The sequence below is a fragment of the Homalodisca vitripennis genome, chromosome 1 (genome assembly GCF_021130785.1).
Source record: "Homalodisca vitripennis isolate AUS2020 chromosome 1, UT_GWSS_2.1, whole genome shotgun sequence".
In the NCBI taxonomy this organism is placed as follows: domain Eukaryota; kingdom Metazoa; phylum Arthropoda; class Insecta; order Hemiptera; family Cicadellidae; genus Homalodisca; species Homalodisca vitripennis.
The window spans coordinates 29,820,259-29,845,542 of NC_060207.1; the positions used below are offsets into that span (position 1 = coordinate 29,820,259).

General features: G+C 31.4%; 1 protein-coding gene across 1 annotated transcript; it reads left to right on the forward strand.

Annotated features, from left to right (window-relative positions):
* The first annotated feature begins 366 nt into the window (after positions 1 to 366).
* On the forward strand, positions 367 to 23,865 carry LOC124359084 (palmitoyltransferase ZDHHC3-like). Its single transcript, XM_046811523.1, has 7 exons — positions 367 to 549; positions 6,024 to 6,123; positions 8,186 to 8,371; positions 12,785 to 12,921; positions 18,214 to 18,298; positions 21,207 to 21,419; positions 22,958 to 23,865. The coding sequence occupies exons 2-7, from the start codon at positions 6,043 to 6,045 to the stop codon at positions 23,114 to 23,116; spliced, it is 861 nt and encodes a 286-aa protein (XP_046667479.1). The 5' UTR covers positions 367 to 549; positions 6,024 to 6,042; the 3' UTR covers positions 23,117 to 23,865.
* Positions 23,866 to 25,284: the final 1,419 nt, after the last annotated feature.

The following is a 25,284-nucleotide window of genomic DNA, read 5'->3' on the forward strand; positions in this document are numbered from 1 at the left end:
TATCTGGATTTTATAATGGAATTTCCATAAACATATGTAAAATATAGAGGCAAAATAAACAAAACTTTCCGTTTTTACCAATCATCAGTAGGCAGATGGTATTCATTGGATGTATTTAGTGTATTATTAGGATTTAGCTCATATGCTTTGATATGATTTATTAACAAAAATTCATTTTAAGATATAGGTGAGAAACATAGTTGTATTGGACTGATTAGCCAATTTAAGACGGTTTGACCTGTTAGCTAGGTATTTAGATCACCACCATGGAAATCTAAAAATATATTTCTATTGTATATTCAGTTACCGGATTCACCGGAAAAGAATAAAATGTATCATATGACATTCATTCTATTTCATCGCACTCACATTGATGTTTACAGAAAATAGCATGGTGATCCCTATGTTAGTGGAGTAATTCACTTTGGTTTCAATTATAATAATTTGTAGTTTAATTATTATTCATGTGAATCAAGTTTAATTCTAAAAAAATATAATTCTATTGTTACGATGTATCTATAATTATCGTGTTGCATTAAACTCAGAAAGGTAAGTAATATGCTTAGCTTTAGGCTCGCTCATATTAATTATTATGCTTGGAGTGGAAGGAAAAGCCGAAATCCTAATTTATATTTTATTTATACATTTTGGACATGGATGTGCTAATTGAAAGGCAATCTTAGTGGGAAGTGGTCAATAACTGTTATCTTTGTTTGCTAGGTGGTACTAGGGCAATTTTGTAAATAAGGGATGATATTTCTTGAAATGTATGCCTATTTGTTACTCAGAACTTAACATTTTTTTATTATACATAGTATTCAATTTTGTAATAGGTTCAGTAGGGTCAGTTTTCACAGATAGATATTACAAAGTTATAACTTAATATTTTATAATATAAAAGTATTAAAATGGCTGCAGTATAATAAGTGGCCACGCTGTTGTTATTTCGTTTATGTAGTGAGTAGGTTAGTGACAAGGAGAAGAACAATGGCAATGAATATGCAGATGTTGGCCGAAAATGTATATTTAAACATTGACTAATGTTTTAAATACAAACTTTGTAGATCCATTAACTTTTTCAAACACCCAAATTATAGAATCTATATTGTAAAGCTCTAAAGAAATCCTTAAAAACTGGTCTCAGAAATGACTGCTTTGCTGATCATCTTGAAGAATATATGTATCAACGAGAAGTAATGATTATTGGTGGTGATCCATTCGAGCATTTTTTAAAATGCTATTACACATGTCTTCCCTGTGAAGTAATCATAAGTACTACACAACTTAAGACTAGTTTAAATACGGTTTAGTTATTTTATACAATTTGAAATAAATACATTTCTGTTACATATAAAAGTATAGCTTCTCTATAATACAATTTAAAAATCCTAAAATTTAATTCACTTCATAATTATTGATCAAAATTTATTCAAAGTAAAATCGTGTTTGGAAATACATTCAAAGTGGAATCATGTGTAAATTGGTTATTGACTAATGGCGGTAAGAACAATGATGAGCGTGTGTTCTTTGTTTCACAAGTCATGTTTATCTGTGAAAACAGTCAAAAGTAAATACATTTTTTTTATGATATATTATATTTTAATTTATATACATTTTTATATATTAATATGTAAGATTTAAAACCAGAAAACTGAATTGTTCTTTGAATCTATTACGTTATTTTGTCTAACATTTTGTTTTTAGCATTTTTAGATGGTTGTCTGGTCATGAATATCGATGATTGGATATCATTTGATAATCATGATCTAATTGTGGCAATGGCCTTTTATTATACTGCAGCCCTAAAATATTCTATATTCATGGGGCTGTAAAAGTACAGTTTAAATATTCCTGAAGGTTGCAGTATAATAAGCGGCCACCACCATCAATATTCAGGAGTATCGAATCCTCGATATTTACGACTATCTAAAAGTACCGAAAACAAAGTGTGGAACCAAATTACATAATAGGTATTTCAAGTAATATTGTTTAGCTAAAACAATGCTAAAAGTAACTATATACATTAAAAACTATCTAGGCTGTTTATATTTATAAAATGTTATAAACGAAACAATGTAATATTCACTTACTTTTTACTATTTTCAAGGATAAATGTGCCTTGACTACTTGTGACACAAAAAACACATGTACATTGCCATTACGGGAGACTGTAATAAGCGACCTACACTCTTTATTCGTTTGTTATTATCGAATTGTTCCATATATTATCCAAATTCGATATATTAATCATACGAAACAAGAATTATGACGCATTAACAACAAGATTAATACATTACAATTTTTAATAACATTAATTTAGTAATAATATAACAAAGTAACAAATCCAACTATGGTCTAGATCTACACATCCGAAATATGTTATAATATTTTGAAATTGCACGGATAGCAGTGAGCAACTGCTTTTGTGAAGACAGTAGCCAAACCCACATGTATATCTAGAAATTTATCAGATAAGTTTCTCATATTCATTTTCATTTCCAAAGTCTCCACAAATTAGTTACTTCTTGCTGTTTATTGTTTACATGACAAATGACTGTTACTAATAAGTAATAATCATATGCTTTTGATAAGTAAATTGTAATATCGAGTTATTCATTCAGGTTAAAACAATCAAACCATTGTATAAAAACAACCGAATAAATAGTGTAGACCCTTTATTAAAGTCTACCCCGTCATTATAATTAGATAGACAGTAGTATTAGTGTCAGTAACAGGTAATTCAGTGGTAACCTATTACCAGGATACTGGTATTTCAGGAACAGCTGGACCGAATGATTTGGTGTTCTAACAACTTTGTGATTTTGGATTACTCTGTAACCAGCAACAGCCACGGCCATGAGATTAGGAGTGGGAATATTACACAATGGAATGTTATTATGTGATATAAGTAGGTTTAGATTAGGTTATCGTAAATATGTTAGTAGTAGCGTTGAAGTTAAATATAATCTTTATAAGCACTAGCGTGTTCTGAGCTTTAATTCGGGTACTATTTTGAGGAGTGTTTTTCTTTTATGCTAGAAGATCGCGCTGATGGCCAGAGGCATTTCTGATCAGTATTTTCTTGACCTTAGATCATGTCCCAGATCGTCCAACTTCTCCAACATCAGATCATTGTCGAGCTGAATTACTTTATAGACTTTTAAAATTATATTATAGTGAAGCAATATTTTTATATGTAAAAGAATACATTTAAGATTATAAAAAAATAACACAACTTTTTTTATACTAAGTTTGAGCAGAGTAGTGCTTTCAATTACTACTTTACAGAGTAAACATGTATGACAGCATAAATCGTTCTAGTCGATAGTTTGGTCATTTGAGTGTTGATTCGATTGGGTTCGTGGCCGTTTATTACATGTATTGCAGACTTCCTGAATGCTGTAGGGGCAACTGTTCAAAAGATAGTTTTGTTCAAAAAGCTTTTACGGCACTTGAGGCCTTGAGGGAGTCAGACAGTGCAATAAAATGATTAGTGTCACTGATAAGGAGATGCCGATCTAGGAAACTTGTGCGATGCTAAGGGATTTTGATGTTGTTGAACTGTCTAAGAATGTAATGAATTGGGGTGTTTGTTACATGAAACAATTCAGAGGTTTAATAACTCAAAATATAAATGGACGGAAAGGTAAGAGTATTGGAATCCTTGAAGATTTTCCTGCAGGAAGACGGGCAAGGTTTCCCAAATGCTGCTCTCAATGCCCTCTTTCGAAGTTTGAAAAATGTACTAGTGCATTTACATTCAAATCTCCAAATGGCCATGGTATAAGATATTTACCAAGTTACAGCAGCAGTATAATAAGCTACCACAATTGAAGCTATTATATGATTCCGTACTTAGGAGATTTATTCTTCATATATTGACAGAATGAAAGGTTTTTGTGAAACAAGATTATAACCTCTTTCAGATTGTGGGAATTTCTCAGAACTGTACACATTGTTACAGTTCTCTAAAATTTGGTTTAGGACTTGATAAATCTTATACAACCTATGGTTAATGTTATCTGTCTCAGATTCATAACAGCATAAACATTGAAAAGTTCTTTCAAATATGGTGTGAGACGTTGTATTGCCAAACATCAGGAGTGGATTTTTAATCAATAATGGTTCAGGGTTGGTAAGTAAAAATTACCTATCAACATACAAAGACCTAAAATATTTTTAATCATATCGTTATTAACTTCTGTACTTTTATTGAATGCTGCATGCTTCAGTAGAGGATTTCCCCTATTGAATTTTTGCTCTATTATTGCTCTATGTGATGATTTTATGAAAAATGAATTTATTGAAGATACTGCCAAATACTTCCACTGGATCATCTGTTGTATGTATATTTGTTTATGTTTTATAAAATGAGAAGTTTGAAGAATATTATTTGTGTTTTTCCGCAACCCTTCAACAGCCTCAAATTTTTCATAAATAGCATTGATGACCATTTTTCTACATTTTGACCTTAGCCAAATAACCGCCATTATTTCCTTCTTCAATTAGGCCTACTTTCAAGTCAGCATTTTCTGGTAAGGTTGTAGGATTAAGTACATTGATATTACCTTCATTATGTTCACTTTCGTAATGAAAATCTATTACCACATTTTTACTATAGATTCAGTGAAATTGTCTTTTATGTACCTTATGTTTTCCTCACTTTTACCAGTTTTAAGTATAACCACAACATTCTGGTTTGTACTAAACCTTGTAATTTTGAGCTTATTCTCAGATATAATTGAACACAATGTAAGCTGAAATGACAAAAAGCTGATGTGTAGTCAACCATAATGTCTCACATTAATCATCATAGGTACAGACCAAGGGACACAAATATGCGTGAAACATTTTTAAGAGAAACATTCTATTAAATAACAAGGCGCAAATATGCTTTGACTGACTACCTGGGAAATAAACATGTAGACACAAATATGTTGCTCACGGTAGCAGACTTGTTCATTGTTGTATATAAACAGCTAAATGATGGCTGAACGTTGTTTTATATATATTATATAATATATATTTGGTCTTCCGATCATATGTTTTATTTAAACGCATATGTGACAGATACGACCAAATACAAAATAATTGAATCGGAAAAAGTAAGCGCTCTGTGGTGTAATGGTAGCACATTCACCCGGCGGAGCAAGTACTTTTTGCGATTCAATGTTTATTGATATTATATAATATATATATATATATATATATATTATGGCATAATCATTTGCAGTTGGAAAAATGTCATTCTGTCTGTCTGTCCCACATAGTATCACGAGAATATGACCTGTATACTTGAAATTTCACATGAAACTTCATTTCTACAGGCAGCTCTGAGTTCGACGATGGTACTTAAAATTGACCATCAGCACATAAATAATAGTTATACCACTGTCAGACAACTAGATAAGAGACAAAGTCACCACTTCAAAGGTCTGTATACATTTAGCTGTCACTGATGTAACGTTTATTTACATGTCTGAAGGTTTGTTTTAGGTGTGTAAAGCTAAGAAAAGTATACTTCCAAATTTTACCTGTTTCATACCCTATCATTTCGACCTCCACCAAAACTAACATGGGTGACGATGAATTTCTGTTGTAATGGAAATTTCTATATCGATTTCAAGAAGAATCAGGATGTGTGCCCAAAAACAAGGCAAATTGGCTCTCAGCTCCTGGACAATGAAATATAAGTAGGCTTGAAATTTTGCTTGCAATCACAGCAAATGCTGTTTGATATGTGACACACTGTGGCGTACTGCAACCTTGTTATAGTAGATATGAATTTTAAATCATTTACATTAATTGCACCTACTTCGGAGAATTTCTTGTAATTAAGTCCATTTAGAATTGATTTTTGTATATAAAATGAATGTACGACTGATGAGGCTATTTATGAGTCAGAAAGTTCATTGCACCAGATATCAATTAACTTGATACAGTATTTAATCTTATTTTAACAAAACTGTGGGATATTTATTCCTAAAACATTTGTAATACATTTATTGTGTAATGTTTTTCAGACTAATAAATGAATGGGAAATGGACTACGATCACCTACTATACAGGAGAGAGGTAGATCAACACAACCGATGTTGTGGAGGATGGATTTGGTGTATAAGGGTATGATGCCTTTCTTTAAATTTATTATTGAGTTAAGTTTTAATTTAATAGTCTAATTCATTTGATGTTCTCAGAAACAAAGTAGAGTTATCATGGAAAATTTACAGTCTTCGAGGACCCTCAATCTACATAAACCCCATTATGTTAATTATTATTAGTTTTTTAGTTTTAGTTAGTTAGAACAAATTAAATGTTCAAACATATTTATATTACCCATTTTAATTGCAGTAATAACAATTCGGAATTAATTTTCATCTTTTGTTATGTAAGACTGTAAATAAATAATTTGTTACAAGTAATCAAATATGTTTATTACAATGTAAGATAAACATAAAAGATCTGTAATTATTTTCAACAATATTTTGTGCCAGTTTTTCCGCTATTTCTTTTAATGAACATATAACATTATAACTCATCATAAAATATGAAGTCAAAGCTTTACAAACAATTATATTTCAATGCAATACATCTTTTTACATAAACCTGTGGAATTTTGAAGTATTTGGTAAAATAGGTAGGCAGTAAAATAATAAAAGTGTTAATAATAAACTCTTGTACACGGACATTGGGAGTTGACACCATATTTACGATGTCCGTATAATACGGATGTTGGGGTTAAAAGGGTTAATAACTACAAGGATAAGATCAAGGATACATAAAAATTGTACCATAAGGATTGAAATAAAGTGTTCCACTTTTATAACAAATAACAATGGCAAATGTCCAAATCCACTACTAGTACTATAAAAGAAGGCAATTAGGATCATTTGCACTCGAGTCCCAGCAAAGCTGTTAACAAGCCTATGAAACCCTAAGCATACACCAGTACCTGTGCTCTATATCTTTTATGTGTAGACAAACTAAATCTACAGACACATGGACCTTCATAACTAGCCCCACGTAATGCCTCCAGATTCATCCTGCTCTAACATAGAACAGCCCTCTATGTGAAAAAACCATCATATATAGACCTAAAGCTGTAAAACCTTCTTCCAGACCGCCTCAGAACCTGACTGGAAAAAGACTAAAGAGGTCGCTTCAAAAATTCCTGCTGAAGAATTCTGTGTACTCTATTGAAGAGTTCCTGGATTCTATAAACAATAGAACTCCTTGTTTCTATTTATTGTAATTTGACAAATTACTGTTCTTAATGTTCTTTAATTTTATAAATTCTTTAAGTAATAAAAGTCTTTTTTATCACTTAGAATCTGGTAACAAGAACATACAAGTAACAGACCAGAAAATCAATTTTTACTAGAGAAATGTTTAACTTCAATAATTGCTATAAGGTTTACGTGTTATATTGAACAAATCAAAAAAGTTTGAATAACCTGAAAATATTTGTTCAGAAGGGGAATAGCCAACTTACAGAAGAAGGTATCTAATTGGAGAAAGCTGGGGATCTCAAACTCTAATGGGCACCAAAATGCTGACATTTAAATATTGAGCAGATCTGAACAAGAAATTGCTAAAGACGGGATTTAGGCAAAGGAGGGAGGTGGGTAGGACACAACTAGGATAAAGAAGAAAATACATGTAACAATTGTATTTATTCATTGTAGGCACCCGAATCTGCTGTTCTATCCCTAATCTGCCTCGGGCCCGTGCGGCAGACCAAGATTATGGTTGGTCTGTTCATGTATGCTTGCACTAAATCAACAAGATCTGCTCAATTACTATTATGGAAATTTAATACATTTTTCTTTGAAATAAAATTCTTTAATACCACCACTTGACCTCCTTACTTTCAGTAAAAAAAGGAACCTAATGCCTCCATTATTATTGTTGTCAATTATAGCAGTGGTAAAGCCCGACAATGTTTGGATTTATATTTCTATCCTACATTTTAAATAATTGTTAGATAAAGCTGTATTTTAAAAATGAACTAAAATTAAAAGAGTCTTAAACTGTGCTTCAATACACATTTTGCTGTTGATGATAGTTTTTTTTTTATGTAGTTGATTTGGAATTCTCGGTTTTCCATTTGTTTTGCTGCTGGTGATAACTTCTTATTGATTCTGTGGTCGGTTATATATTAATGAAAGTTAACTGTGTGCTGCAGGACATCTGTGGTGTGGTGTGCGCCATCCTGACTTGGCTCCTGATCCTGTACGCTGAGTTTGTGGTGATGAGCGTGATGCTGATACCAAGTCCTTACCCCATCTACAGTTACATCAACATGCTGATCTTCCAGACTCTGGCTGTGTTAGCATTTGCTTCACACCTCCGCACCATGTTCACCGACCCGGTAACTGTCACAACAACAATATTTTGAGGAGTCGTTAAATTTTGTGTGCGAAGTAATCCACAGCAGACCTAAGTTTAAACTGAAGTCCTATTGACTCCTAATACACGATTATATTTCACATTATCTAAACACAACTTTATCTAGTAAAATCAAGGTGGCTACCCGACCAGTAAACCGTAAACTGGAAATAAGTCGGGAATTTAATGGTCAGAATTTTTCTGTAGAACCGGTAAAAATTTAAAAAACAATTTTACTTTCTCCAAGAATTTATGAACTAAAAAAATAATTTGAATCCAAACCTCGACTAAACTAACTGTGTTTATACTGGCAAAAAATTGCACAAGTTTTTTGACCGACAGTAAAAATCACTAGTCTAAACAGGCGCAAAAGCTCTTACGAACGCTGCTGCAACTAGTGTCGGACAGTTGTTTGTAAGAACTAGAGAGCAGTGTCCACTAGTAAAATTCCGATTATAAACATTGTCTAGACGTCACTATAGTGTGTGAACAAACTTTGTATTGACTTTCGTAACAACTGTAGTTACTTGCAACTGCTCTCATGAGTAAAATTGCTTTCTTGTTCACATTATGCAACAGTAGTTCTGTTACAAGAAATCTTTTGTAACTTTACTTGCCAGTGTAAATGCATCTTAATTTTATTGTCAATCTACAGACGGCCAGCCAGCTGAATCTACTATGTACGTCAGTTTTCATCGTCAGAGCACTCATTAATTGGATGATGGCTGTGAATCTCTTTAGTTCTTCGATCATCTGAAGGACTTCCCCGCACACGTAACGATCCCTTGGACAGTATTCGAAATTTTCAAACTTCCAACGTATATGTCGAGTATAACAATAACACAATGTGACTTGAACCACAGCCTTGGTGTATTTATTTACTTTGTAGTTGTGTTGTTGTGATGGGATGATTCTATTCTTGCATTATCTTAGAGGCAAACACAAAATATTTAAGAACCATTAATTGATAATGTTAATTGTGCTCATATGGAAGACACTGTTCTGTACTGGTGTTTAGGTACTTATTCTATGGATCACGAACTAACCGCACTTCAGTAGTAGATAACTTTTTTATGCATTCTTCAAGTATTGGCTGGCAGTGGGATTTTATTCGGAGCCATGATACTCTCGCAGGAATCTAACCTGTACAATTTTATAATGTACATGGAATTTTTACTAAAGACTGATTGTTTCCGATAGTTGATACTGCAATTCATTTCACTTGATTCCAATACCTTCAGAATCGCTTAAAATACGCATGGAAAATAACGATTTCACAAGATTACAATTAGTGATATGGGGAAGGTGAATCTCGAATCCGAACATGGATGACAGTCTATATGTGTATCACTCCCAAAAGGTTTCAAAACAAAACGTTCAGATGAGAGTATTCAGGTTATTTGTTGGTTGTACTGAATAAACCTTTTGTACTGGAGAAATCATTGTCTCCTCTATTAGGCTACAGTTACAACACAATAAAGACAACAACAAACATAACACACAACAGAGAAAATGTACCAAGAAGGTGATCCAAGAACGATTTGTGTGAAAAGAAACAGTGAGTAGCTCAACATTCCCTGGCCGTTACTGGGCTCACGCTGAGGCAACAGTTTTAGCAGCCCACCGTGTATAGCTTGTACAGCAGTACTATTGAAGCCTGCTGCAGCAAACCTCCTTAGTAACAGTCATAGTTTTGTGACTGGATAAAATGCTCTATGCTGATGGTATTTTAGTATAACAAATCTGAAATTCAGATAGGAGGTATTTTACTTAATGTTTACATGTGTTTATATGAATTAGGGAATTTGATCATTGTCAATATATTCTTTTGTGTTGGATTGTTAGTTTTTCAAATACTATCCATCCTTTGGTTATTTCTAACTTCTGAAGAATAGAACCATATATAGCAAGTTTTCACTAAAATACTCCTTTGTGGTTACTTTAAAATCACGACATCATCGCCATTATCACCATCTGTTGATCATTTGTAGCATACACAGTACACGAATTCACCTATGTGTACATCTTTCCACCTTTTAATAGATGTCCACTATTCATATACAACCATTGACTCATCCACAAGGTTCTATTTCAAACATTTTAATAATATTTATATGTTAGTATAATAAAAAAAAAAAATAGTACAGTAATGAAGAAGACAATGAAAGAGTTGAACTTGAATGTAATAATTATTGAAGAAAGCAACAAAATCATGTAAGGCAGAAGATGTCTAATAAATCTTAACACAATAATCGTTTGGCAAGGTTAGATAAAAGTTTTAATATTAAATTTTAAGTCTGATTATACTTAATCAGGCTTATTAAGTTACCTTCTGTCCTCAATCTTATCACTATTCAGATTCAGTTTAGCTGTAGATATCTGTAAAACTAAAATACCACACTAATAAAAATGTCCAAATCTCTAGTATCATCAAGGATTTAGATATAGCTTATTATGGAGGTCTGTCTCACATCGGTCAGATCTTTAAAAATGTTGTGATCAAATCATATTGAACTAACCCTTCAAATCATAAAAATCGTGAAAGACTGTAAACCTTTCCAATCACAACATAATAATCTGGCTGCCAACCATAACCTTCTTTAACAGTTAGATTGCTTAGACAAGACTCACAATACATATTAAAAGTAAATAATTTGGGCTTTTTTTGTTTAAAGATTGTATATTTATGAAACTACAAATAACATAGCGATGGTGGGGGATGGTTGATTCAATGTAAATGTTGAGTTTAGCTCCATTTCACCTTTTGCTTAGTGCAACATTTGAAATCTGAGACTGTCATAGACTTGACTCTTGAGTCTTGAGTCCATGTTCGTGTGAAGAGATCCAAAAAATTTGGTGACAAAGAAGCTCAAAAACAAATTCTTTGGATTGTTTCGACGTGAGAGACACCTTATCAAAAACAAGTATAATTTAGAAGAAAAGGTGCATTGAAGAAGAAAAACTAGTTTTTAAATGCTATACTAGTATATAATTTTAATAAGTATTTTGAAAGCAAACAATGTAATAATGCTAAAAACATGGAAAATATTTTTTTTATTTTTTAGTTAGTCATTTTATTCAGAGACGTGGCTTAGTAACTCATTGCTGTATAGTACTACAAGGTAGTAGTACGCCACACCACGAGTTTCATAACCTTTGTCACCAAATTTTAACATGGACTTTACACACCTTTTCTTTTTACTCTATGTTGAAATCTCATAAGATTTTACTTGGTTTTTTTACAAATTTATTTATTCTGCTATGTTCTTGATGCCGTCATGCCGTGATCAAAAGATCATTTGAAAAAATATCTGCTAATACTTGGCCAAATCCAATAGAGTGAGATGTACCATTATCGAATTCATTGTTGTTAATATATAGGGTGTTCACAAAAAGAGTGTCACAAACTCCTGTGGCTCTAAAAAACATCTCATATAAAAATAGGTTGAGAAATGTCTCGTTTGGCTGCAACACCATTTTGTATCTTTTATTCAAGAATAGTTCTTATCTCTAAAGCTAATTAAGCTAAAGAAACCGAATTTGGCACATAGATTTGAATAGATCAGAGGAAATAAAAAATATAATTGTGTTATTTTCTTTAATATTAACAAAATGGTGTCTGTTGAACATTTTAAAAGTAAAATAAAAAAGAAACCAGTATAGTTATAAAAAATGTACTAGTCACCAACTATTTGAAAAATTTCATTACAATTGCAACTTAATACGGTACTTGTTTCAACGAAATCCATTAATGTATAAGCGAGCATAACTACTTTAAAGGTATGCTTGCACAAGCCGGGAGCAGCAAACATTTTGTATTTTGATATGCATTAGCTGTTTTACATAGGTTATAAAAATTGTACAAGATACCAACTATTTTGAAATTTTTATAACAATTCCAATGGTACTCTTTCAATAAAATACATCAACACATAATCTAGCACGACCATTTTAAAGATACGCTTGCACAAGCCAGGAGCTCCAAATATGTCACAGTTGAGAGGTATCAGTTTGTTGCTATTGTGCACTGTAGCTGGGGATATACTGACATACTCTGCTCTTGATGCACACATTCTTTATGTAACAAAAAGTTTACAAGATAATATGGATTAAACTTATTTTGTTCTAAAATATTACTTCCTTTCAGAATGTTATTATTATCCTAAAAATAACATTTTTTTACATACTTCTGATGTTTATAAATTATTTCATATTCTAGTCTGTTTCATCATCTAAAAGAAACAATAGCCAAGTCAACCAAATTGCACTAAAATTAAATATTTGGTGACAACTCCTTTTTTGCATATTTAAATGATTTGTTCAAGAGGGTTAGGTGGAGGAACTTTAAGTGGCTAATGGGTTAACTGTTTTCAAACTTTTCTGTGTAAAATTACAGGGTTCTGTGCCAAAGGGAAATGCAACAAAGGAGATGATCCAGCAGATGGGCTGTCGTGAAGGTCACGTCATTTTCAAGTGTCCGAAGTGTTGTAGCATCAAACCAGAGAGAGCCCACCACTGTTCTGTCTGTCAGAGGTTAGTGTCAGATACTGTAAATCAGTTTGTATCAGTATAATGCATCATTTTGTTATTTCTTCCGAAGTAATTTATAATATTTCATAGCTAAGCGATGTCACTATGAAAAATTTAAGTTTCACCACATCAATAGTAGCCCTTTATAAAAATTTTGCCATTCATACATTGGAAACACTTATGAACATCATGTTTTGAACTTTCTGAGAGAAAATATGTAAATCTCATTACATTCTGTTGTAATATTAATACATTTTCCTTTTAATTTCCACTGTGATTTTTCTCAGTGTACCAATTCCAAATTTCCTTTATTGTTTTATTGGTACATTTATTCATCATCCTTTACATCCATTGCCTCAACCTCACAACCTTTACTACTGCTAGATTACTTTTATCCTTTACCAACATTTGACTCTGTCTTATACATGTGTTTCAAACAGACATTCTTCTTTTTTTTAGTACAAATTTTGATAAATTCTATTTGTTTTTTAGTTTTTAATTTTATTATATGTTTTACCAGACTTTTGAGTATTGTTTTAAAACAAACACCATTTTAAAACCTGTTTATTATGAATGGATTTAATTTTATACAGATCAAAATTTGTTTGTAACATTTCACCGTTTTCATAAACCATTCTAGCTGCTTATAGTGCTTTAGTATTCAGACCCATATGTCTGCAAAATACGGTGATCAGTGACTTCTAACTTCGAAAATGGTTTATTACACTCATATTCACACCTATATTTCTTTTGTAGTAGTTTTATATGAAGCAAAGAGTGATTCAAATTTGTGAAGTATATTGTTATTGTAAATAAAAGCTATTTGAATTATGTAAAACTAGCGGACCCGGCGCGCTTCGCTGCGCATTTCAATAAGTTTCCCGCGGCTTCGCACGCAATTTCCCGTTGAAAACAGTACACTATATTCACTTATTCATTTTCTATCACATTCTAAACATTGCTGAGATAATTGATAGTCGTTCCTTCGTGAGCTTCTTGGGCGCATTATGAAGGTATGTACCACATTCCTGATACTTCTGTCAAAAAAAAACAACTAAGGTTGATTTTATAACATTCTTTATATTTGTAGCCAACGTAAGATAGTAATTATGATATCTGCATTGCTCTTCTGATCAAGCATGAGCATGGTTTATATTAAATAAATATTGCAGTTAAAGGTGAATTTTTACGTCAAATTTGAATTGTATTATCTGGATAGTAAAGTCTATGTTTAACAGTGATTGCAGAAACAGTTTAAACAAAATTTGTCGTTTCTCTTAAGCTTACTCTATGCTTTAAAACTATAAGTGTAGTAATTAAATTATATATAAATATATTTTTTGTCGCATTATATATGTTTACAAAGAACAGCTGATTAAAAATTTGAAAAGACTCTTTCACTTAATAACATATGTTTGCTGCAATGCATTTCTTACGGGTATTTCTGTAACCAGTGGGGCGGAATCCTGAATCGGGAAAGGGATAAAAAGTATCCTATAACCTTCTACAGATCAAGACGAACAAATTAAAAAAAAAATTAGGCGAATCCGTCCAGCCGTTTGTGAGTGATGCTGTTACACACGAACAGTTTCATTTTTATATAATAGATTTACAGAAGCAGGAATAAGTTAAACAAATATTTTCAGACTTGAGCATTCAAACCATGTATGGACTTAACATCATGAAAACTGTCTTCGTAGTAAGGCTTCCTAAGGACACAATACGTATCTTAACAAGGCACTTTCCACAATTATTAACTAGAAACCATTGTCAGTTGGCAGTCTCACAGACTAATTATATATATATATATATATATATATATATATATATATATATATATATATGTATATATATAAAACAATAGTGGCCAGTTTTATATTTTACAATAATTTACCTACAGATATTTTAGTCTTAACCAATTTTATGAACTTTAAAAAGAAGTTAAAACAGTACTTGATTGCTAGATCTGTTTAGATGAATTCTTTCGTCAACCTCAAAGACTTAAATCGATTGTGTTATATTTATCTTATTGACTAAATTATTATAGGCCCGAACTGAATTACATGTAATAATTAGGTAAAATAAGTGATTATATAAACTGATGCCATTGTATGTTTGTATTTATATGTCTATGTTCAAATATTAATAAAGTTTGCTTTGAATTTGAACTTCAACTATTGTTTAATGGACCAAAAGCACATGAAAAGCTCTTCAGTTAAAATTCTTCAAATAGGCCTTTTGTACAAAATATGGCCAGACTGTTTCAATGATGTGCCACACTGGGTTCCCTTAGGTAAATACCAAAATTGATGTGACAATTCCTGATTTAGTACTTGTGAATAAATACTAATTGCTACACTTAGCACTTCCAAGAGTACACTCCATGTTGTTTGACAGTTCCTTCTTATATTGTAGGCAGTTTGAAGCAGTCATGTTTTTCCTGAGACTTTTACTTACTTTCACTTTGACTTAAACCACATTCTGGATATTTTACTTTATCTTTCAATGTATTTATTTCACTTCTTAGCATTAATAGATTTGACTTAATGTTGTGATGATTTTCATTCTGTTTTTTGAAGGTTTGTAATTAATTATCGTCCCTTCAGCCAAGTTATTATCCAATACTGATTTCTTCTACAAGAGATTTATTCCTTTGTACAGTTCGAAGTGAAGTGGAGTACTAAGTTAAATAGTATTGTACATTTTTCATCTATCTTAGTTTGAATTAATCGCAATTACTTAAATTCAGTTGCCTTAAATTAGCATTGCAAACAGCAGACAGATCAGAAGCTACTACCTTGATCTGTCACTGTAGACAGTTTCATATACAGAGATGGAACTGAGCTGACTTGTCACTTCCTGACAATCATATACTGTGCATTGAATTAAATTAACCCTAGAACTGGCGGTCATTTCATCCTGTAGTGTCGGGCTGTTTTGGAGCTTCGCGCAAGGTTTAAAAAAAAAAATTATTAAAAATATAAAATAAAAGCAATATAAATAAGAGTATATATTTTTGTGTTCAGAATGAAACGTAGAATTGCACTATATTTTAAAATTAACCATCAAAAATTTTCTAATAAACCCTTTTTTTTAATCAAATATAAAATTTACGAAAAATATTTCTTAAATTTGGGGGGGACCATACCTAGCAAATGAAGTTATAGTGAGAAATATTTATAAGTGAGATAGCCATTCTGTGTCAAATTTTATCTAGTTTCAGAAAAACATAAACATTATACACATTTATGAAAGCATCATAAAGCTATAGAACAAAAAGCAGCGATGCGTATAAATTCTGAAAATCGGGTGTACACGTAAGACTTTGGTAAAACAAGTTTTTCAAATACATTTATCTATGAATACATGTTATTTTGCATATTTTATTACTTAGAATAAAATAGAATATACAGTAGTAATGAAATAATTACCATAAATTATTTTTTGAAAAGTAAAAAAAGTTAAATTTTGCCATTATTCAAAAATTTTGCGAAAAATTTTCATTCAGCAAAATATAAAATAGTTTCTAAAGCTTGTACTATATCAAAATGTATAAATTTATGGTTTATAAGTAATAGGAAATATTATGTAATTAGAAAACTATAAATATAACTAAAGATATTAAAAAAATAGAGAATAACCCAAACAGTTATTATATATAACCAAAAGAAATTACAGGAAATATATATTTTATTGTGAAAACTATCTATTTACCAAAAATAAATAGTTACTTCAGAGCTAAAAGAGTGCTATAAATAACGTTTATTAAGTGAAAACAATAACAAACTATGTGAAATGAATTTTAGCCAAGTCATTTTGCCATAGCCTACACAAAGCCGGTAATTTCTCAAACATATTTCAGTAAATAGAAATTGATTTATTCTAAAATGTATATGTTTACACTACTACGACATCAAACAACACACTACACATTAAATACGACACTAAAACACGCGTAAAACTATTAAAACTTACAAATATCCACAGCTCGGCACGAAAGTAATACAGAACGGCAGCGGCAATATGGCGGTCACAACAAACGGCGTCGCGTTTTCTTTTACGTTCAAAATAACAAGCTTGCTACGTCATAACCGTAATACAAAGAGGAATAAAACTCATTTGTTCCTTAGCATTTTTCTTCCCGAATCCAATGGTGCATGAATTATATCGATACGTTTACCGGAGTATATTATAAAAAGTAATTATACGAGGGAATGTTTGATCGACAAAATTTTGACGGTTAACACCACAAAAGCGGCATTAACCGACATAATTATGTCGATTAACAGTTCTAGGGTTAAATGTATGTTTATAAAATCACATAAACCAGTTAAAAACCCAATGTGTGTGTGTGTGTGTGTGTGCACTGAATTTTCTGCTGTACTTCACTACTACTACTACCAGTAAACAGTTTTAAATGGCAGTTATAGTCCTATTGAAAGAACATGTGATTTACCTCATCCATAAAAGCAAGTCACATTTTTCTTGATTTATATTTAAAGCAATTTACTAAAAGTTGAACTAACTGTGTGTCCAATTAGAATTTTCTTAATATGACTAAATTTATTACTCCAGTTGTAGATAGTTAATTTCTGTATTATGTAAAAATAACTTTAACCCACAGATTGGGGGTGCTTGGTGGCAGGCAGATTTTTATCAGAACGCAAGCATGTTTTCAAGTATTCATAAGCAATTATTATAATAAATTATAAGAATAGAAAATATTTTACTTTAAGCTTAAATATTTATGTTATTTGTTTTTAGAGCAAACTGAGAATAATTAAATTTGTCAGATATATAAATTATATAGAAAATTTATAATTTACAAGCACTTTATTTTCTGAAGAATAGTTAATTTATTAATCTAAATATATATAAATTTATGTCTAGAACTAGTAGATCTAGAAATGCCAAACTTTGTACATAGCTGGAGGAGAGAAAAATAAAAATATGGTGGTGTGATTTGCTTTAGTATTAAAAAAATGATGCCTGTTGAAAATTGTTGAAAAATAAGTCAAATAACAAAATTCCACCATACAAAATTTACAAAATGCTATTTTTAAGTGTATTCCTCTATGTTTATAGGACATTTTTTGTTCGGAATGATGATTACTATCAGTCACAGAAGTTTATAACACCCTTTGTGATCACCCTGTGTATCAAAGTCTACCCCAAACAGCTTTGATATATCGAACCTCATTATATAGAAATTCTCGAAATATTTTTCATTTCCCCTTGACATTTGATGATTACATTTACATACCTTGCTTACATATCAATTAATGTTTGTTTCAGATGTATTCGTAAAATGGACCATCATTGCCCTTGGGTTAATAACTGTGTTGGTGAAGATAACCAAAAATATTTCGTTCTATTCACGGTAAGCTTAACAATATTTTACTTTGTAATTTTATTTCGTTAGGCCAGTCATGTTACTTTCCTCTTAGTGCAGTGTCGGGGATCTGACGCTGTTAAGATTTAACTACTGAATTCTGGAGTCATGTTCGTCTGAAGAGATCCAAAATCAAACAGTTCAACACATACTTTATGTGTAGAAAACTCAGTTGCCCCACCGTGCTTATCACATCGTAATGCACTCAATGATGCACGAACATGACTCAGATTTCAGGAGTTAAGTCTGTAACATCATCGGTCCCAGACGCTGCACTAAGATGAAGGTGAACTGGAGTAACATTTACAAGGTAGGAGTACACTATGTCACATGTTACGTAACAGGATTTACTGAAGTTGCATGCAAAATTTAAAAGTTAAATAGCTAATTTTCGTTCTCAATAAGTCCTGCGGACAGAGTAGGAGTCAGAAACAAAATAAATTCTGACAGCCCTCTGACAGTCAAATCCCATGGATGGACATGCATCTTCATCAAACTCGTTCTTGTCTACGTAGAATTTAAGTTTCATGCAAAAATTAAAGTTTAGAGGTGAAATTGTTCTCGAAATACCCTCAGGATAGTTAAGCTTAGCCAAATCCCGTAGAGAGATAGGTCCATCATCAGTCACAATATTGTCTATGTAGGAATGAAGTTACATACAAATTTCAAGTCCTTAGCTCAATTCATTCTTGAGATCATCCTGAGTTGTAAGCTTATTCTAATGCTTAGCCAAGTCCATTGGAGGAGTATGTACCACCATAGAATTCTTTTATCTTGTCTGTATACAAATAAACCTATATGACGGAATATTTAAGGATCAATAGAACGTAATGAAAATCTTACCAAGTAATCCATAAAATGTCAAGTGTTAAAATGCGATGTGGTTGTACTCAGCCTGTTTACAAACTTGTTTGTTCTATGATTTTTTTTCGTTGCCTCATAGTTACCTGTAAGACCAATGTGGAAATGTTCACTAATGCTCAGCCAAATCCCATACAGTGACGTGCATTAAGTGATTTGGGTGGATCTACTCTGAATGACCAATCACTGACTGACCTATTGTGGCCTGTATTCTTTAGTTCAGTTCTATAATTCGTGTTATGTTTTGTTAAATGCATGTTTTAGAGGTAGTGTGTAGGAGTCCACACACACGTTTGTTGTGTTTTCTGACTTTTGCTTGTCACAATGATATGGTTCGATATGTTTATTTTAACCTAGATTGTAGTTGTAAGTTATATTTTGTAACCTTCAGTTATTATTTTTTTAATAAAAAGGAAAAAAAACAATAAAATGTTTGGATCAAACTGTTGAAATGTTTTAATAATTAGTGATCCTTAGTTTAACACAAGGTAAGATATTCAACTTGATAAATCTTTTTCATAAAAATGGAGAGTAAGGTAAACATAACTCTTGTAAATTAATAAATGAAGAACAAAATGAAATTATTTTTAACTATAATGTCAGAATCGTGGGTTTGGGCTTTTAAGCAGAAGAAGAACTGATATTCAATTTTGAAAATTGAAAAGAAATCTAATAACTATTAAATTTGGAATAATCAATAAAGACTAATATCAGTAAAGGAGTGAGCCCACAGATACTGATGATGTAGAAGAGCTGCTTGTAGTCAGACTATGATGGCTCCGATTTCTCAGATGGTGGTATCTAATAGGTTGCAGAAGAGCAGCTTGTAGTCAGACTATGATGGCTCTAATTTCTCAGATGGTGTCATCTAATAGGTTGCGAGGTGTGACGTCCTTTGGATGCTGCAGAGGTATGGTATAATGAACAAAGGGTCAATTGCGATTCACTACAAAGATGTGAAGAACTGGCAGATTATAAGTTGTAGCTTAAGTAGTGTCAGTTTTCAAAAAAGGGCGGCACAAAAAATCAGTAATGATTGCACAGTGGTATCAGTGTGCAATTAAAGTTTTGTTGCTTTGAAAACATGTAAACTCTAAAAGAGGTAAGTCGTAGGATATGGTAAATTGAATAAATTAATGAGAGTTGAAAAGTTATATTTGTTGATCTTTTTATACTCAATACATAGAATCATTTTTGGCAGATGGGTTATATTTTAATCAGTTAATTATAGTAATTACAAATGGAAAGAAGTATGATTCTGATATTGTATTGATAAGTTGGTAATGGTATAAATAATTATTATTGAAGGTGATTTCATCTACATTAAAAATGGGTGTTCTTAAATCTGGGGTACTCGTTCAGTTGGAAATTATGAATCTATAGCTTCAATAAGTTAAAAAAATAGTTTGACAATAATTTTAAATATATCTTATATTATGACCGATCCTATGTTTTAAAAGTAAAAGTATCGATTATAAGTGAATGTGATATTTGAGAGTAGTTAAATATAATTATTGCGGCTGTATTGAAATAGTTTGAGTTGTCAATTAGTCTTTAAATTTTCTATAAATCATGTAATTGGTTTATTTTAAAAATTCAAATGGAACATAATATTGAGAAGTGAGGTGAAAAGAATTTTGTTGAACTTTTTCATTCATTTAAACCAATTTAATGGTTATTCATAGTAGTTTTGGTGATCGTAGGTTAGTGGATTATAATGTTCCTGTGAATATAGCGAAGTGTTACATGAAGTTGTGATTTCTGAATCAACTTGTTTAGGGGATCTATAAATTAATCTTCTGACATATCTTATGAGAGATACCATTTCATAAAATATGGTATGTTTTAGTTTGGTTACAGTTAGTTATGCACGTAGGGGAGAGATCATATTGGTGGTCTCAAAGTATAGTGTCACTGAATAATGGAAAATGTCAGAAAAACTCCTTTTACAGTCATAGTTCTTCCACCAAAGAAATGTTTACAGTCTTATCAGTGTTTACTTGAGTTACTTTACTGTTATGTGTCTTCTCCCCAGTTCTACATAGCGTCAATCTCCGTTCACTCGCTGTTCCTGGTGGCCAACCAGTTCTACATGTGCATCAGGCTTGAGTGGAAGGACTGCTCCTCCTACTCTCCTCCCACCACTGTTGTTCTGCTGGTTTTTCTCGTTTTCGAGGCTCTGCTCTTTGCCATATTTACACTCGCCATGCTCGTGACACAACTGCAGGCCATCTGGAACGACGAAACGGTAAGCACAGATAATGTTCACTGTTTAACTAAATGGGTTATTAGAGCTGGAAGTACTATTTTCAATCTATGGGATTTTTGAGAATTTTGTTTATTTTGCACTAAATTATTTTTTCCTTTTTTATACTAAAAAAGTGTTAAATAATTAATCAAAAATCAAAATTTGTAGTACAACTATTTGAAAAAAATTAGAGATGTACTCCCAGACCCTCCTCTCAACCGGTTTTATTACACATCCCAGGGTCCTCCCTGAAAAAACTTCATGACCCTACTAATTCACTTAGTTATTTGAAAATTATTCATGTTTATTTTTTGTACCTTTATAAACCCAAATGATGTTTTTAATAACAAAACCTTGGTCTTAAATTTATGGGTGTAGTAATATGAAGTTTTCTTTTTGCCCTCTATGTTTTTCACATTGTGATGAACGTTGTATTTGGCTATATTATATGAGAGATTATGATTGGATTTTGGTAATTATAATACAAAATTTATTCTTGTGGGATGAATATTTTAATATTTTGTTTCTGTGGGTTGGCAACACTGCTGTTTGCCACTAAAATGTAATTTTTATGTATAATTGTGTAATTTTTACGTTCAGTGTTTATTTTCATAGTAACAGTAATTAAAATACACAACATGATATGTATGTTGTATAAGTAATTTTATAACAAACATTGTTATGAAAGAATTATTTTGTTATTATCTTTTTGTATCATTTTGAGTAAGCAACGTCAAGCGTGGCTGCTGCTTGGATGGGTGACCGCTGAGCGATCCTGTCCTCGTAAGCGGCCCGCCTACCCGGCTATTGGTAGTGGTTATTGGTTAAGTCACCTGTAAGCCATTGGTCCCCAGGTTAAGTAATTTCACCTGATATAATAAGACATTCTTTAACTTTGATTTTTGTTTTTGCCTGCAAATCCATTTATTAACCGTCTTCCAATCAAATTACCATGACGTGTTTCTGGCGCTATTGGGCTAAGTTCATTGGGCCTCCCCTATTACTTATGTGTACAAGAAATGTTTGTTTGTATTGTTATATTAAAATGAGACTACATGTCTTGTACAAAAAACTATATATATATATTTTATATATATATATATATATATATATATATATATATATATATATATATATATATATTCAGTAGCTACTGAATTACTGTGAATGACGAGATTAAAGAAACGCTTTATATATTACACCTATATAGCATCACTAGGTATAAAAACATGCAATGAATGAGGAGAACAATACTGTCAATAGATATTTATAACAGCAATTCCAAAATTAGCCCTGTTATGGCAGCATAAAGCAGAGAGCAATGATAATGCAGTTGTTGGAGATCGGACTTTCCTGGGAGAGGGTTAAATGTTGAACAGTAGCACTGTGGCTGGCTCTGTACTCTTCCCAAAACGGGTTAAGTCTGGTAACTGGTCGAAATCCACAGTAAATTGTGAAATTATTTTTAAGAATTCTATTTTTTAAATGCTTAGTTAAATCATATTATTTCTTATGACTATTAATATATTTGTTCGCAGGGCATTGAACAGCTTAAGAAAGAGGAGGCTCGTTGGGTGAGAAAGTCCCGTTGGAAAAGTATTCAAGCAGTATTTGGACGATTTTCCCTCGCATGGTTCTCTCCATTCACACGTCCTCCTCCAAAAGTGAAACTAGAAAGCTATTTGTATTCTGTTTGAGTCGTCCATTTTTGTTATTTAACTTTTTGCTGATTTTTGTATTTTTGTTGTACAGTATTTTATTGCAAGCTTTCTTGATAGAGATGTATAGAATTAAGTTATATTGAAGAGTTCTTAATCACGTGTTGTTGCATATAATTGTGTGTATTTATATTGCTGTGTATTATATGAAAATAATGTATTAATTTGTATAATCTTTGTGTTGTTGGTCTTAAATGATAGAAACAAAGTAGTATTGGTTTTCCATAGCCAAAGTGAGATATATTTAATATTTTATATATATTTTTGAAATGACATTAGATAGATTTTAACTAGTAAAGAGTTATTTTGTATTAAGACTGGTGTTTGTTTAAAAACACTTGCAGAAGGCTTAGTTTTCTGAGAACTACAGTACATTATTGTGATTCCTTAATGTGACTCTATATAAACTGTACTGAGAAAACTACCACATACATGAGAATACTGAACATTCTGTATTATATATTTTTAATGTATGCCTTTACACTGTTATTGCTGTAGTTGTAATTTGTACATCATAGATTTGTATTGTCTTAAAAAAGTTCCTTAGCAACAGAAACATGACCTTCTGATATAAATTATTATATAATCATGGTGATTTGCACTGTTTTATGACGTAATTATTCTTTGAGTTAATATTAGTTAAGCAATTGATAAAAACCTTCAATCAAATATGTAAACCTACTTGTTTCATGAACCTACTGATTTTAATAAATATTTTAATATTTATATATTTATATTAGTATTTTTCACATAAAATTAAATGTTTTCACTATAAGTATGATACAGTATTATTTTTATGGGCATTATAATATTTTAGAGTACCATATTATATTGATTTTTAATACTTTAGCTCTTTCTCTAATTTTTTGTATCTAAAAAAATAACAACATAAAATTGATTAGATTGGAAAAAAAATATTGGTTTATTAGAAAGAACTATTGATTAATTTTTTACTGTTTTTACGTTACCTGTATGTACTGCAATAATCTGGTTAACTGATTGATTGGTAGGTACAAATGATTAATTATGTATACAGTAAACCTCGCATTCAAAAAAAGCTGTAGTATTTGTCCTTATTATTTTTGGTCTTTGAATGGGTTTAAAAGCAACCAAAATAAAATTTTACGATGAATAAGCAGAAAACGTTTTTAAAATGTTTACACATAACTGGAGTACAACATATAGATTAGGTACTAAGTATAGGTGACCAGTATTCAATACTTTTAGGTTCCAATAGTGTGTAGTGAAAAATTCTCTTTTAATGTATTTTGGATAAAATTAAACATCAAAATTGTGTGTTAGGATTGGACATCTCATTTCTTGTTGATTTTGAAATATCATTATGGTTCAAAACTCTTCTACAATCACCTGATGTTACACATTTAATATAAAAATCTAGGTTTCTTTATCTAGATTTCCTATACTATTTTGAAATCAAAATGCACTTAACATCCTTCCACTTTGGCTTGTAATGTAAATCAAATTATATTAAGTACAAATGTTCTCTGTCTCAAGATAACTTAATGTTTGCATGCAATGCGTTTTAAAAGCTTAATTATGTGCACAAAGTTAATAATCACAATTATATTTTTATTAATGTGAGTATCTTACTTATTTGTTGTGACTTTTAAGCCTTTTAAAGCAATGTTTTCATATCTCGTATCTTGAAAAATTTTGTACTTAAATGCAAGTTTCTGTTCTGAATGATTCTTTTATAATTCTAGGGCACTGTTAGCATTTGGATTTTGTGGTCGCTTAATATGCAAGGTATGGCTAGAAAATAATCGACTGAGGGTGAAAATTTTACTTACAGATATTTGATGCAATGTACTCCCCCTGCTCGATCGCTACACTGCTCCATGTGAATTTTCCACTGTGTGTAACAAAAAATGCTGCAGATCATTTTATGTAGCATGACCCTGTTCATGACTTCCATCACTTTCTTTATTACTGCTCAAACAGTCTCAAATCTAGTTCCTTTCAAAGCTGACTTGACTTAGGGAACAAAAAAGTCACAGAGAGTCAGGTCGGGTGAGTAGGGTGGATGATCTAAGACGGGGATGTTGTGATTGACCAAAATTATATCTTCACTGACAAAGCTTTGTGAGCTGGAGCATTGTAATTGTGTAGGATCATGTTGAAAGTTT